The sequence below is a fragment of the Molothrus aeneus genome, chromosome 1 (assembly GCF_037042795.1).
Source record: "Molothrus aeneus isolate 106 chromosome 1, BPBGC_Maene_1.0, whole genome shotgun sequence".
NCBI classification, from domain to species: Eukaryota; Metazoa; Chordata; class Aves; order Passeriformes; family Icteridae; genus Molothrus; species Molothrus aeneus.
In genome coordinates, this window is record NC_089646.1 from 44,958,633 (window position 1) to 44,973,497 (window position 14,865).

Here is a 14,865-nt window from a genome sequence, read left to right on the forward strand (position 1 = left end):
ATCCCTTTCTTCACTATGGGCTTAAGTAACATATTGGAAAAATGTTAGAAAGAACTTGATTTTCTTATTCTTCTATGGGTTTCCCTTAATCAAACATGAAAAGCTGTGGTAGTGATACTTCATGCAGTTAAAGCAGGAAGAGACATCTGGGCCAAATAACATAAATCCTTCATCTGCCAGATATTAATTGCAGTTTGATGGAAACTCAATAAATTTTGGTCTGGATTTCTTCTGTGAGTGAAGCAGGGGCTCTTCTCAGCTGGGCCTTGTTGATGTAGCTGAGGAGGGCTTTGATGTTTGCACTCCATTCACTGCCAGCAGCTGAAGGCTGGCATCAAGAGACTCAAAGGGACCACTGCACGCTGGCATCAACATGTGCATGACCAGGGCAGCTTTGCAGCTCCTCTTGTTTCCATCCCTCCTGTTCATACACTGATTCTTCTAGTTCCTCCCATTTTTTCTTAGTTGATCAAACTTGCCGATGTCACATGCATCTTCTCACAGCTGGGTGGCCCTATGAGGATACCCCCTGCCTTATGCAGAGAGAATAAGCTGACCTTGGAGAAGGCAGGAGGATTGTATGGCTTTGAAGATTTCTGCTGTCAGGGAAGTGAATCCTCTGGACAGCTGATCAATTTTACCCAGAAGCAGGAGCAGTTTTGAGAAACAGATGTATTTCTCTGACAGTCTGGCTAATTTGTGCTTGGCTTTTTTATTTCTCTGATACAAGCATTTATAAAAACAGAGATTTGGGTTTGGTTTGTTTTTTGTTTTTTTTTTTTCATTTTTCATTATTCAAGTAACCGAAAATCCATATGAAAAGTACATTTGTATGTGTGCCCAGATGTAGAGCCCCTGTTAGTAAGGCCAGCTGGGATTAAAGTCTCATTTGTATAATTTATATAGGCTTTGGAATTTTTCCTACGGTTTTCAGCTGTAAGCTGGAATTTAGCTTTTGTCAGACTGCTAGACAGCTTGCACAATAAAGCTTCTAACTAAAAATATTTTCTGTGCAGCCCAGAAAACCTCACCATTTTAAATTCACTGACTGTGGAGTTGGTTTGAAAAGAAATTATTATAAAAGAAAAAAATCCCAACAGTCATGCCTGGGGTGTTTTAAACGCTTAATCAGTGAGCTCCATGCAGAAGTAGCACAACAGATAGAAAAGCAGTAACTTAGGAGGCACATTCAGGATGCTTGGGATGCTCACAGCAGTGGAGTACCCTTGCTCAGCAGCAGGTACTCTCTGATGGGTTGCCCTTGGTCCATTTGGGAAGAGCTGCTGAGGTGCAGTGACTGACTGAGCCCACCTCCTGGGGCTGGCCAGCTATTCTACTTCTGCCCATTTTTCACTGTAATTCAAGGAAACCTCCTTGCTTGAACTGCTGGATAAATACCTGAATCTTGTCTGGGTAGTTGTTGTCCTGGGAGTGCAATATCACTCCATCTAATTCCTCCTACTACCACAACAGGAGGGTGGGTAACAAGGAAATACTTTCCTTACACCTCCCAGCTAGGGACCTGCTTGGGAGGATCTGGAAGTGTCATGCTCCTGCTGGATAGCACAGCAGTGCCTCCACTGTGTTCCTGAAGCTTTTCTGTGGCTTGTGGAGCTGCAAAGCAACAAGAATTTCATCTCACAAAGGGCTGGTGGAGTCACTCTGTGCACAGCTCCTGGAAAAAAGCAGTGCAGCCTACTCCAGCAGAAGTTGGGCTTGTGGTGAGGTAACCAGTACAAAAGATAGGAACTGAAATTGCATCTCTTCACTCCCCAGCAAAATATTTTGTAAATTATTTTTCACTTTTTTTTCCTTTTTTCTTTCTTCCCTAAATAATCTTGCAATGAGCCCAGCTTTCTCTTTGATTTTGAGTGGTGATGAATCTTCTCATCTTTGCTGGCATTTCACAGCTGTTTGTTCACAGCTTTTTCCAAATATAAGAACAGAAACAGACCCTCCAGCAGAGGATTGTTATCTTTTTGGTGTTCTTGAGCTCTATATTAAAAGCCCTGCGTATTTTTCTAATCAGGATTACAGAATTAATTTGCATGGTTTATCCTCTGGTATTTTTTTTCTGATGGGGCAGAGTTTGTATCTCTTTTGTGAAATTTTTTATGCTTCATCGACCTTACTTTTAATGTTCTTCAGTTGTTTTTCAAGAATCTGTGGATTAAAAATGAAGTTTACAGCAAGAAAAGCCTTCACTTAGGTAATTTGAGTAACTAATCAAAGTGCCTTTATGCTCTGTAGTTTCATTTAGTATCTGCTGTGGTTATGGAAAACATTTCTCATGTGGATGGATGAATGGTGCATTTATTCTTAGCCATTTATATTCAGTTGTATTTTGATTATAAATAACTTTTGTTTCAGTAGCATGAATGTAAAGTTCAATGAGCAGATGTTCCTGAGGGTGTGTTGATGTTGCTCTCTGCATTCAGAAGTTTATTTACATAAGGTTTCTGTATGAATTTTTGTTCACTTCAGTAGGTAGGTGCAAAGGATAAATTTGTAGTAATAGCACAGCAGGAAACTAATGTCTCTCCAATTGAGAATTTATGATTATCTGTTGCTGTTGTTGTTTCTTAAGAAAAGCAGCAGGATGCATTCATTTTGAGGTACTGTCAGTGTGGATTTTTGTTCTTTCTGTGTGTCTTCTTTCAGAAATCTGAAATAAAAATTAGACTGATGCATTGTAGCAAGTAGAAACAAATATGACAGGGACAGCCAATATATGTGTGTTCAGTGTAGCTGTAATAACTTGTTTTGATTTGTGTTTATTTGCGTTTTGATTTAGCATGTTGTGTGCCTGGGAGTGTCATAAATTCACTAATGATGCAGTATTGATTAATTCTTATGATTTACCTAGGAAAGTATCTGGTACCAGATGGCCAGGATGTAAAATTCCTTTCCTTTGAAAAATACTGTGATATTGAAAATGTATTTTATTGCAAATAAAGATGGGGGAGAAAAGAAACAAAACAAAAATTTTACATTAAATGAAATTTCTGAGTGAAATTTCTTAAGGGGCAAGAATTGTTTCAGAGGTAATATTTTTTGATTTTTATGATTTTTGCTTCATGCATAAATTCCATAGATCGTATACAAATGTCAGGAATGAATCCTGAAAAAAGCACTTTGAAGTGAACATGTGGAATGTTTCATTTGTGCAGTATCTGAGTGTTCCAGCTTTTACAGAGTGGTTTGGACTTGTTTCCCTTCAGTTTCAAATATCCAGTGGTTACTTACTTAATTTTCATCTGGGTTGACAGGTAGTATTAATGAGCTGTGCAAAGATCTGCATTTTAATGAAAGGCTTAAGAAGGAAATACTTCTGAAGTAGGCAGTGTGGTGAGGAAGAAATTTCCAGGCATTGAATGAAACACCTAGAAGGGCTGAGAAAAGCAGGGGCAAGTTTTCTCTTTGCATTTACACCTGTGGTGATGAGAACTACAGACTGGTTTTGGCCACTGAATAATCTACAGTGGCTGGCAGTAACATCTGGGGATTATTACATAGCAACCCAGAAGTGAAAGCCAGAGTCAGAACTGGGCTTTTTGTGCAGGTGGAGTTGGTAATGTTAGGATATGACCATAAGGCTCCTTGTGAAGGACGGGCTTCATTGTTCTCCTATGTGGCAGAATCATTTGCTGATCAGTAACAAGGTGTTGACAACTGAGTGCCAGTGAGAGACATTTAAGAAAGTGTCATCCATGTAATTACAGGTTTAAAGAAAAGGTGGATTGAAAATAGCCTTCACTTAGTTTGACCAGCTCTTTCTAAAGAGTTGGCAATTTCTGTGGCTCAAGTATCAGCAAGACTTTGAGGGATGAGTAACTCATGGCATTGTGGAGCCCCGATTCAGGACCAGGGTGGCATATGTGGTGCTCTCAGTGTGGGACGTCATCCACTGGGACTGCACTGTGCAGAGTCACATCCCTACAGTCATATTTGGTGATCATGAAGGAGTGCTGGTATGGCCTCAGATTATCTGTTCTGGGTCTGTGTTTAAAGAACCATACACACCACTTGGCTATTTTCTTATTCATCCCAGGGGGAGAAACAGTAGGAACGATTGAATGACTAGAAAACACAATCTGGGATGAAACTAGCCTTCATTAGCCTTTTTAAAAAAAAAAAAAAAAAAAAGGGGAAAGGAAAAGAGCAAACATCTTAAACTGTCTTGTTTAAATAGAAACAAGGAAGGTTCAGCTTAAATGTTAAGAAAACCTTTAAGCATTAGGATAGGAAATCATTGGTGGATGGCTGAGGAGCTCTGCAGCATCAGCAGTCATTACAAACAGGCTGCCTGTATATCTGCTGGGAGTGATAGAGGTATAGCTCATAATGTTTGGGGGCAAGGTGAACACCAATGTGATCCCATTGCTTTTATGGCCTAGGGCTCTTCCAGCATGGCGTGAAAGCAGCAGTAACTTGTACTGCAAGCTCTCTGCAAGCTCCCCTGCAATGCAGCCTTTTGAACTTTACAGTTCACAAGTCAGCTCTGAATAAATAAATATCAGTTAATTGAGGCTTACTTTATAGGGCAAAAATGGGGAAAGAACATTCACTAATGGCTGTAAGACATGGCAAACATCCTTATAAGCATGTTGTTATGGCAAACTTTTATAGCTCTTGCTGAGATAATGTCAGGAGCTGTATTGGATGTGGCCTCTTACATCTTTTACTGCTGGTAGATGCCTGAAGAGAGGTCCTTCCCCTTCTTAGGTCACTGCTGTAACTGTTGTTAGCTCTCCACAATCATGTTGTCACCCCTGGAGTTTATAGTCAGCTAAATTACAGTGAACCACTGGGTTTGAAAACCCTCTTCTTTTTAAAAATTGACTTTAATAACTGCTGCAAAATCTGTATTTCACTTGGGTTACCCTAGAACAAAACATATTTTCTGTGAGCAGCAGGTCATGTTAATATGTCAAATACACATTTATTTGTGAGCCAGGGAATCCTGACCTACAGCCTCACAGGGAAAATACAGGGCAAAATAGCTTAGTTAAACGCTGACATGTTCTACTCTTGTGTCTGTTTTCCTACTGGAGGAAAGACTAGCACAAAGATTACAAATATCAATCAATCTTTCTCTTTTTTTCTTTTATTTAATAAAACATGGGCTAAGTCTGTGATTTTCTTATCACAAGGGGTGCTGTATCTTCTCCATTCTAGTTTTCAAAAAGGCTGTTAGAGGCACATGCTTGACTTCTGATTTTTTCATACTGGTTACTGTCCAGTAATTGAATTATATGTTTAAGGATCAGCAATCTCATGGTTTATTTTAACACAGAGTAGATGAGATCAGTCTACCACTGGGCATATAAGTGAAAAACCTATGGTACAGAGAAACATCTGTGAATGGAGAAGGGGTTTGTGGATTTTGCATACCACATATTTAAGATATTTCTGCTTTTTTAGTGAGTTTTGAAATGTTACTCAGTAGAGGGAAATGTGATTCTCCACAAACTTTAACTCAACTTGAAACCAGCACATTACTTGCTGGTTTTCCTCAGCTGTTCTACAATGCCTGTATTTTCACTAAAGCTTTCTCCCCAGTTTTGCATGCTGGTGTTACACAGCTTTGCTGCAGCATCTCATGACAGGGCATGTATGGGGCATCCAGATAATTAGGAGGTAGATGTTAAAGTGAAGAAAGGCAAAGCATCCTTATATGGCAAGTAACTGCAGACTCTGATTGTCAGAGAGCTTTGAGTGGGCCAGAAGTATGCCAAGATTCAGGTGAAGTGTGGCTAAATTTATGGAATGTAAGTCCATCCATATGTGTCTTTTGAGGCCTTGGTTGCTGTAGTGTCAAGAACAGAATACTGAACTGACCAGTGCTGAGTGTGCTGAAGGCAGAGTCTCTGCTTACAGGAGCTTTCCTGCCATCTCTTCCATGTCATTTCCAGTGGCCAGACACAGAGTACGAAGCTAGGTGAGCCTTTTATTTGAGCTAGTATGACTCAGTATCTTATTTTTATGAACCAGCAGTCACTTACTGTGGCCTGCTTCATAACACAGCAAGTGATTCCTGCACTTTGGCACATGCTGCTGTGAGCAATCCTTGTCATGTCCCTTTGGAAAGGCGCTGAGACTTGGTTTAAAGGGCTAGGGTGGTAGAGGTTTTAATACTTCCCTCAATAACCAGCATTAGGCAAACTTGTCACAAGTTTTTGTCTTTCTTCCATTCATGAAGTATATGTAGGTTTTCTGGGTAAAATCTACTCTGTTTCCCTCATCCAACTTCTTAACTGCTGATTTCAGAGGTAAAGGAGACAGTGACCAATTTGAGGGTTGCACATACTGCTGTCTTTTATAAACAAACAAATCTTTGTTTCCTCTCTGCTAACCTTAATTTGTTATTTCCTGTGTGTTGCTGCACGTTGACATTTAAAACCCAAACTGGAGCAGGGAACTTCTCAATGGTTAGAAGGATGTGGTTTTTTAGGAAATGCACTATATGGTACTGTCCTGGTGGTTGAGCTCTCTGAATAATTAACCTACTGTCACCTGCAGAGCAGTTACTGGGCCAGGTTCATGTCTGCTGCACAGGAAGGTCTTGATTTCACTGCCAGGGACATGGACAGTTGTTTTCTTCCCCTTGTGAGAAAGACAGATGATGTTTTCAGTGGGATAGACAGTTTTCATTCTGGGGTAGATGCTTTGACTCAAGAGAGTCTCCCCTCTGCTGTTACTTGGATTTTGCTGACTGCACAGCAGCGAATTCATTGTGCCCTGCTGTGCCATTTCCTGTGACACACCTGCATGGCTCAGTGTGCTGTACTTTGACCTGTCACAGTGTAATCTGTGTGCAGCCCTTTGCTGTGGATAATTGGAGGAAGGCATTTTCTGGAACAGCACTTCTTGAGAGATGGGTGACCTGAAGAATGCCATCAAGAAGAAAATAAATTGGATTTCGACTTAAGGCTTGGGAAGGAAGTGTCACAAAGAGTTAACAATGGTCTGCTGGGATAAATGATTAGGAACTGGTTCTCCTGTGTGAATAGCTGCCTTTCATAAGGAGGGGATAGATGCAAAACAATCAGGGAAGTGCCCTCTTGAAATAACATGAGCTTGGCCAAAGTTTCTGTTTACAGCTTCAGTGTGCTGAACTTTCTCAATATATGTGGGGCTTTAAGTCTGATTTTTTAAAAACGGAGCATTGGTAGGATATTCATGTGTTATAATGATTCATCCTGAGGGGAATGAAGGTGAACCTGGAAGTAGGTTTGATTTCATTGAAACTGAAAGAAACTGAAAGCCTTTAATTCAACAATTTATAACGAGCAGTACATTACAAGCTCTAAAGTATCAGCCCAAAGGAAAAACCAAATATTGCTATTGGCAGAGAAACAGTAGTTCAGGATGTTGAATTTAAGGCAATTTTACTCCAAAACTAGTAAATAAGAAGTGACAGGTTAAATCTTAATTGTTTCTTGGGGCACCAGGTTGAGGCCACTTTGTGCTGGGAAATGGAAGCAAAGGCCTTGAGCTTCATATTGCGTGTGAGTCAGTACAGGGAGAGAGCCCGTGGCAGGGGCTGTGACAGGCAGCGTGCCTGTCACAGCTTAGTCTGTAGTAGCTGGAATTTCCCGAGCACTGATGCATAACATGGCACTACTGCAGCCAGGGGGAGATGGATGTGCAGCTCTCCAGGAGGGACTAAGGCTTCAAGGATGTCAATCCCACAGCAGCAGTCACCCATCTGTGGGGGAACATCAGGGTTAAAGGCAGGAATGTTTAACTGCAGCATGGCTCTTTCTCCAGCCCAGCATCTGACTGAGCAGATCTGCGCTGGGGGAGTCATGTTCACCAGTGTCCCAGCTCTGACAGAGCTCAGTAGTCAGTCTTATCCTGGCTCCCACCCCCTCCATCACTTGGCTCCTGCTGAGCCTCCAGGCAGTTCAGTGAGCCCCGGGAGTGCTTTCAAAGAGTGAAAACTAAACATTGATGTTGCTCTTCTGCTGACAATTTGCATTTCTAGTATTTCTTAAGTTTGATGTGGTTGTGTTATGCTTTGGAGCCTTCCCACAGATCAGCAGTTCTGACACGTGCATAGTCCTGTATTTCAGAGAGGGGTTTGATTGGCCTTTTAAATTTTCTTAATTTTAAAAAAATTGTCACATCTGCAAAAGTAAGAAGTCCAAGAATTGTAAAGCAGCTCCATTCCTGAGTGAAACTAATCACTTGCTGAATGCAGATCTTGAGTGACCTGAGGCTGGATGTTGTAGTAGGTTATGGGGCACAGTAGGAGAAGCACAGAATGCCATTTGAGGGACTAGAATAGTTTACTGGACTGAGTGTCAGCACAAAACTATTGAAGATCTCTTAAGGCAGGCATGAAAAACTAAAAAAGGAGGCTTCATTTTCCAGTGAAAGTCAGTACAAGGAAAATCCAAGTGATTATGTGTTCACCCTGACAAATGAAGTGTTTGTAAGATTTCAGGAAGTACGTCCTGTCTTAGGGAAACTAGACTGCAGCTCATAAGTGACTAGTTCATCTTGTGGGGGGAAACTTCTCACAGAGTTCATGGGAAAATGAAAACATGGAAAAATGTTGTTGTAAAACACTTTTTTGTATTATGAATAGGGATTAAGGTCATACACATTAAATTGGTTCTACCTTTTAGAGAAAAGTACTTGCAGAAGCTTCATACTGCCTTTAGACCAAGTAAAACCTCTCAACTTTTTAGAAGAAAAAAGAATTAAAGTGGTAAATCAGACACTAAAGAGTCTCCTATGTTTTGAGTACTGTGTGAGTGATGTCTTTCATGTGATTGTCTTCTGGTCATCACTGATAATGAGGAAGGTCGTTCATGTCCCCACTTCCCAACACAGCTGGTGTACTTTTTTTCCTGAAGGAAAGGCTAGAAGTTTACTATTTGGGGGCTTCAGGTGAGAAGTATATTGAAAAAAAATTGTAAAGATTTTAATGGGCTTATCCCTTCTCATGGTGCTGCTTGATTAAGACAAAGACATTGTGGTACTAAAAAAGGACGGGCTTTATAGTACTTGTTCAAGTTTTAATGTTAAAACAAAAGCATTTTCCTGGCTTTCACACTTTCTAATAAGACAGAATTTTAAAATCACAGTATTTTCCTCTGCCAAAAGCACTTCAAAATGCAACTCAAATCCGTGGCAATATTATATAACATAAATAATGTCCTTAGTGTTTAAAGCTATTTTTCAATAAAGACAGAACGGTCTTTGTTGCCCAGAAAAAGCAAAAAATGGCTTCAAGCAGTCCTGCTTCTTTAAATTCAGACAAATAATATCCTTTAAGTGTGAGTTTTTTATTTCACAGAGAGAACTTACATACTTTCTGTTAAGGCTAATAAGGAAAGTGTTTCATTCCAACAATTTAATGCTAGCACTGTCATAGACTTTCATTATTCCGGAGTCATGGACCGCTTTTGCAGGAAACAGCTTTAAAATATAGGTCAGCATTAAAGGATTTTGAAATGAGGTGAAAATGCTCTTATTTCTCTTTTGAGTGAGTCCTTTATTTTAGTATCTATAAGAGAAGTTCTCTCTTCTCCAAATCCTTTCTCCGTAGGAGGAATCAGTAGGGACAGTGTGACTTATGTGAAAGTTAAGAGGCTGAAAAGCTTTAGAGGAGGCATTGTAATCTGTTATAAAACATGTTCAGGACCTAGGCATAGATTTGGAGTGTTGGTAGCTCTCCAGCTCATAGGAGAGAAGCATGAAATGATTAGATTACTCACAATGTGTTAATCCTGCAGCAACGAGGAAACCTAAAAAAAAAAAAAAAGAAATAAAAAAATCCTTGTGTTTACACCAGATTAACTAGTACAAAGAGGCAAGCATCTCCTTTCATGGTTGCTTTGAGATATATAATCTCTATCCTTTTGACTCTTCCAAAGCTCACATACAGAAAATGTTATCATTAGAAATAAAAAACCTGGTTTAGTTGCAAAGCATTCTCACCTCATCAAGAAATCAGTGCTGTTAGCTTTCTGCTTTTATACATGAAGTATTGATCAAATCCAGAAAAACATGGTGACACAGGGAAAAAGATGAGGAAGCAAGCTTGCAATGAATCACATGTTTTGTTTTCCCAAGCTGCCAGGTCAGCATTCATAACTGGCTATCCTAACTCACAGAGCATTCAAAGACAGGGGACTCACTTCTTTTTTTTTTTTTTTTTTTTTTTTTTTTTTTTTTTTTTTTTAATCTTGTCACTCTGTCTGAATATTAAGAACTGGGTCTACTTGGCTTCCAAGATGACGAGTTTAGCATTTTGAGCTGGTGCAGCTGAGGTTACTTGGTAAATATGCTGAGGGAGTTAGTAAGGATCTTCAAAGCCCTAAAACAATGCATTTGAGGACTCCCAGTGCTGTGAGTCCCCTAGTGGTGTTGGTGCTGCAATACTTTTTTGTGGACAGCATGGAGAACACTGCATTTACTGGGCAGAAGAGCATCCTTTCTAGTCAATAGCTCCTGCTAAGCCAGTTACAAACAGTCATGTTGTTTTATCCTTCATAATGATTGTGACTCTGTGCTATTGACTGAAATCTTACCCTGTCAGGTTCAAAAGGGAATGAAATTCAGGAAGTAGAAGACAGTATTCTGATGTAGTTTATATGAGAGCAATTGTTTCCTGCCCACAAAGGAGGCAGGTTCTTAAAACGCCAAAGAATTGCAGGTTTGGGAGAGAAATTTTCCTCCATTCAGATTCATCACTGCACCACAGTGAAGCTTTGGTCAGTGGGTCAGGTCTTGGACAGGCATCATAGCAGATCTCTTAGTGGCAACATTATAGGGATTCAGAAACCCTTTATTTCACAGACAGACCAAGGCATGCTTCCCATTGTTTGTGCTCTGGATACTTTCTTTCATCAGAGTCGTTTCTGCACCACATGTAAGGATGTTTTCCAAAAAAAACTCCAGCAAAGGATTTTTGCCCGTGTCACATGTTAGTAATATTTGTACGGTGGTGAATATTGGAACTAATCAGCCTCCTGGGAATCATAGTTAGGCTTGCGATATTACTGCAAATAGATATTAAAGGGCTAATATTCTAATATTATCTGTAAACATCTCTCCTGCATCTAATTGCTGAGACAGAATGCAGAAAAAATAGACTTCTATTCCATTATGAGCTTTTTCTTCAGTTGTCTTCTGTAGAGCAGCTAATGAAACTTTAAGGGTTCACAGTTTGAAGACGATAGGCTTCAGTGATTTTTATTTTTAATTTCCCACTGCTGGTGTTTGCTACTAAGCACTTTCTGGTGATGACAGACAAGTGGACTATATCATGATGTTCTGCTTTTCATGAAGTGGGTGTTCATTTTTATCTTAAAAGTCTGAATTCAGACTGGAAACACGTAGTTGAACCCCCAGGCTCAGCATGTTTGTTGGTTACTGAGAATCTCCTGAGGTTTGGAGGTGCTGATTAAGAACTACATTTCTAGTCTGTCAGTAGGTGACAAAACAAAAATTGTTTTCATTGTCTCTTGCCTTGCACTTTACAAAGAAAAGTTCAGAGTCCCTGAAGGAAAATGTAAAGGTGACAGTGAGACTGTAATTTTATTTTGTTTTTCAACATGGCCATGGGTTTAAAAAATGGGGTTAAATCATCTATATATGTTGAAGTCTGGAAATGCTGAGAGTCTGGCCCTCCTGGTGGTGACACAATTTCTTTAGGGGTTCACATATTGACACTGGGCACTGACTTTAGCCTTTTGTTCTCCTAAATCTGCTGTTAAGAATAAATCAGCTTTAATTTATAGGTGGAACCCTAGGATCCCCCCCCAGTGACATCCTCAGTAGGAAATGTACAGCTCTGCAGTGGATTTCCCTGCAGTCACCTGAGGCTGTTTTTGCCTGGGAGTGTGGCACAGGTTCTCTCCATGCACTGCTGAAGGTGCAGGTGGAGCAAGTTGCCACATGCCACACTGGAAACAATACAGAGCTTGCCAGTATCTCATGGCTTTATAAAGAGTCTGAGCTCTGGGGACAAGTCTGTTAAGATGAATTACTTTTGTCAGTGAAGCTTCCCGTGGAAAGTGAGAAAGCAAACTTCAGCTCATTCTGCTCTGAGGTCCTCTATTAGGCTTTGTCTGCTCTATTGTTTTCCCCAGATAAAAGCAGTGATGTATTTTTATGTAAATGGAGGGGTTTTGTGGCACGGTTGACGGGCTTGTGTTCTTACATTATCTGTAAATTTCTGTAAATGAAGGCTGGTTTTAAGTCCTGTGCTGTTTCAAGGCTTGTTTGTATTTTATAAGAGGTTGTAGTGTGAGCATTATAATGTAAAAGCTGAGACAACCTCATCTGATAGTACCAAAACCAAATAAACCCTTGAGTAATGTGAAAAAGATATTTACTTATGGCTTAACCATAAGTGAATGGGTTTTTTCCTTGCTGTAGTATACCAGACACTTGCAAAGTACAAATAAAGAAAGTATCCAGAAATTAATAGGTTTGTGATCTGAGGCCTAAAATATTTTTCCCACATTTATTTGTTGTAGAACCATTCCAAATATGTAGTTTATTTTTCTGTTTTAGGCTCCTAAGGACCCAGTCTCTGGATTGGTACTATAATAATGTCAAAAGCCGCTTTAAGTGTTTTGGAAGTGCCAAGGTCCTGAAGAACTTGTACAAGAAGCATAGACTGGAGAGTGGACTTTGTCCTGATGCAATAGGTAAGAACAGCTGTGTTGATTTCTTATAAGATTTATTCTTGTCTGCTTTAACACAGAAGCTGAGACAATGGAAATTCTGAGATTATTTCAAGAGAGTTTTTAAAACACAATTTTCTTGTTTGTGAAAGAAATACCTCAGTGGAGAGAGAAAGTATGAAGTGTCTAGAGAGCTGTTTAAGAATTCAAACAATGTTTAATCTTAATTATGTCACTGATACAGAAGAACTGTCTATAAAGTAAATTGCAGTTTGTATTCTAGCTTGTGTCCCCACATTTTTCACAGTTCTGAGTAGTCAAAGAATGATAAAATAATTTTGCATTCAACATTTGACCATAGGCATATTCCTGCAATGTTTGAAGCAAAATTTGATTAACATGAGATACATTCAGTATCCAAGTTGACCAAAATTGACATTTCCTTACTTAGAGTTTTGCATGCTTAAGGATCTGAAACTAGCCACGTTTTATTTTTGTACTGATGTTTGTAAATAGGTAAAAGATACTGATAAAGTATTGGCATCAACCTTTTAAGTGATGACACGATTCACTCCTAACTATGCTCTTGTAATGCCCCACCCCATAAGAAGAGTGATTGGAGTCAGAAAATGGGTTTGAAGAAGTAAAGCTTGGTGTCATACTGGTAAATTCAGCAAGTTACTTAGAACACAACTAGCTGAATATTTGGCATTTCACTGGATTTATTGAACCTGATAATTTCTTCTTGTAATTCTTTCAAAATTTGTAAAGAGACTGTTACTTTTCCATAGTCCTTCCTTTGTCTTTTTATGGTAAGTATAGGATGGTAAGTAGACTCTCTAGTCCTGAGTGGAAATTTTAGGTGTTTATTATGAAAATTGACATAAAAGCTTCTAGGAACAAGCAACCTAGTTATTAAATTGTGATTTAATACTGTTTTTCCTTTTCGGGTAAAAAATTTGCATTTCTTGAGAAGATTCCTTAACAACTGAGAACAAATTTGTGTGAGGACAAGAAAATCTTGTTTCAGTTAGGACACAAGTGGGACAATGAAAGTAAAAACTGTGGCCAGGGATGCTCCCCAACTTTTATATGATGTATTGCCTTTTTTTAGCCATAGTCTCAGTGAATGGGTGCTTGAATGGAAGTGTGAACAATGCAATGATGAGTTGCAGTGGCATATGCACTCTCGGTGGGACCTTTCTAAGGAAGGCCTTTGAGTCTAAATGTCATTGCTAACTTTCTTCTGCTATCCCTGTGACTCGTAGGTAAACCTTTTGTTCCCTTTGAAGATAAATACTAGTATAGGTGTCTGGGTTTTGCTTTATTTATACAGCATTGCCCTTTAAAACATAGAATCTATTTCTACACCAAATGTCATAGTAAAGTCAAATTCCCTATACTTAACTTCTGCCATGTAAGTTTTATGCCTGGTAGCTTCTTTTTTTCTTTTTTACTGTAGTAATAGTTTTTTCTATTCAAAATGAATGAGAAGTCTTTGATATGAAAGCAGTCATGTTTTGTACAAAAGCTGCTGCAGTCATGATTTATCCAACAGCAACAGCTAGGAGGAATTTTCCAGTTATCCCTCATTGTGTGCAGTGCCACCATATCTTGAGTGAATATTCTAATCTAATAATGCCTTGGTTGTTAATGGGTGCTTCTTATAGTAACACATGATTTTGTCCTTTTTAGCAGAAGGAAGTTTGTATGAAGGAAGCTTTGAGAATGAAGGAAGCATTTGTGGCAGTGACTCTACCTTCTACCAACAGACAGAAGGTATGCTGCTAAAACCTCATTTGATTGAAAAGTAGTCCTTACATTTTGAATTACTGGGCAAGTAGCTTAGAGTGCTGGGAAGCCTTGTCCACAGGTCCAACAATGTTTTGGCTGAATCATTCAGCAAGACTCTTGTGTACCATGCTGGGACATCTTGCTTCAGCATTACACTTACTACATGCCTATTCTAGTGTGATTTTCTTAATGATCAGTTATAAATGATCAAATCGGAAACCAAATTTATAGGAAAATTTAGCAATGATTTATTAGATCATTAACAAAATAGAATTTCGAGAAAAAAACCACCACAGCCAAGGCAGCGTCAACCCCGGTATTGGCGCTGGGTGAACCTGGATCAGACCGACAAAGTGTCAGCATCTCCCCAGTGGTTCACCCCAACTGCTTCATACAGCGAGCTTATACACTTTATTCTGCC

At 39.4% G+C, this 14,865-nt stretch overlaps 1 protein-coding gene across 3 annotated transcripts in view; it reads left to right on the forward strand.

The window, feature by feature from the left end:
- The window catches only part of MYRIP (myosin VIIA and Rab interacting protein), a 207,617-nt gene that overhangs the window by 139,764 nt on the left and 52,988 nt on the right, over nt 1–14,865 (forward strand). For all 3 annotated transcript variants that reach the window (XM_066556147.1, XM_066556128.1, XM_066556136.1), the window contains exons 4-5: nt 12,538–12,674; nt 14,346–14,429. In XM_066556147.1, the coding sequence (XP_066412244.1) occupies nt 12,538–12,674; nt 14,346–14,429 (221 nt within the window). The remainder of the gene's footprint in view (nt 1–12,537; nt 12,675–14,345; nt 14,430–14,865) is intronic.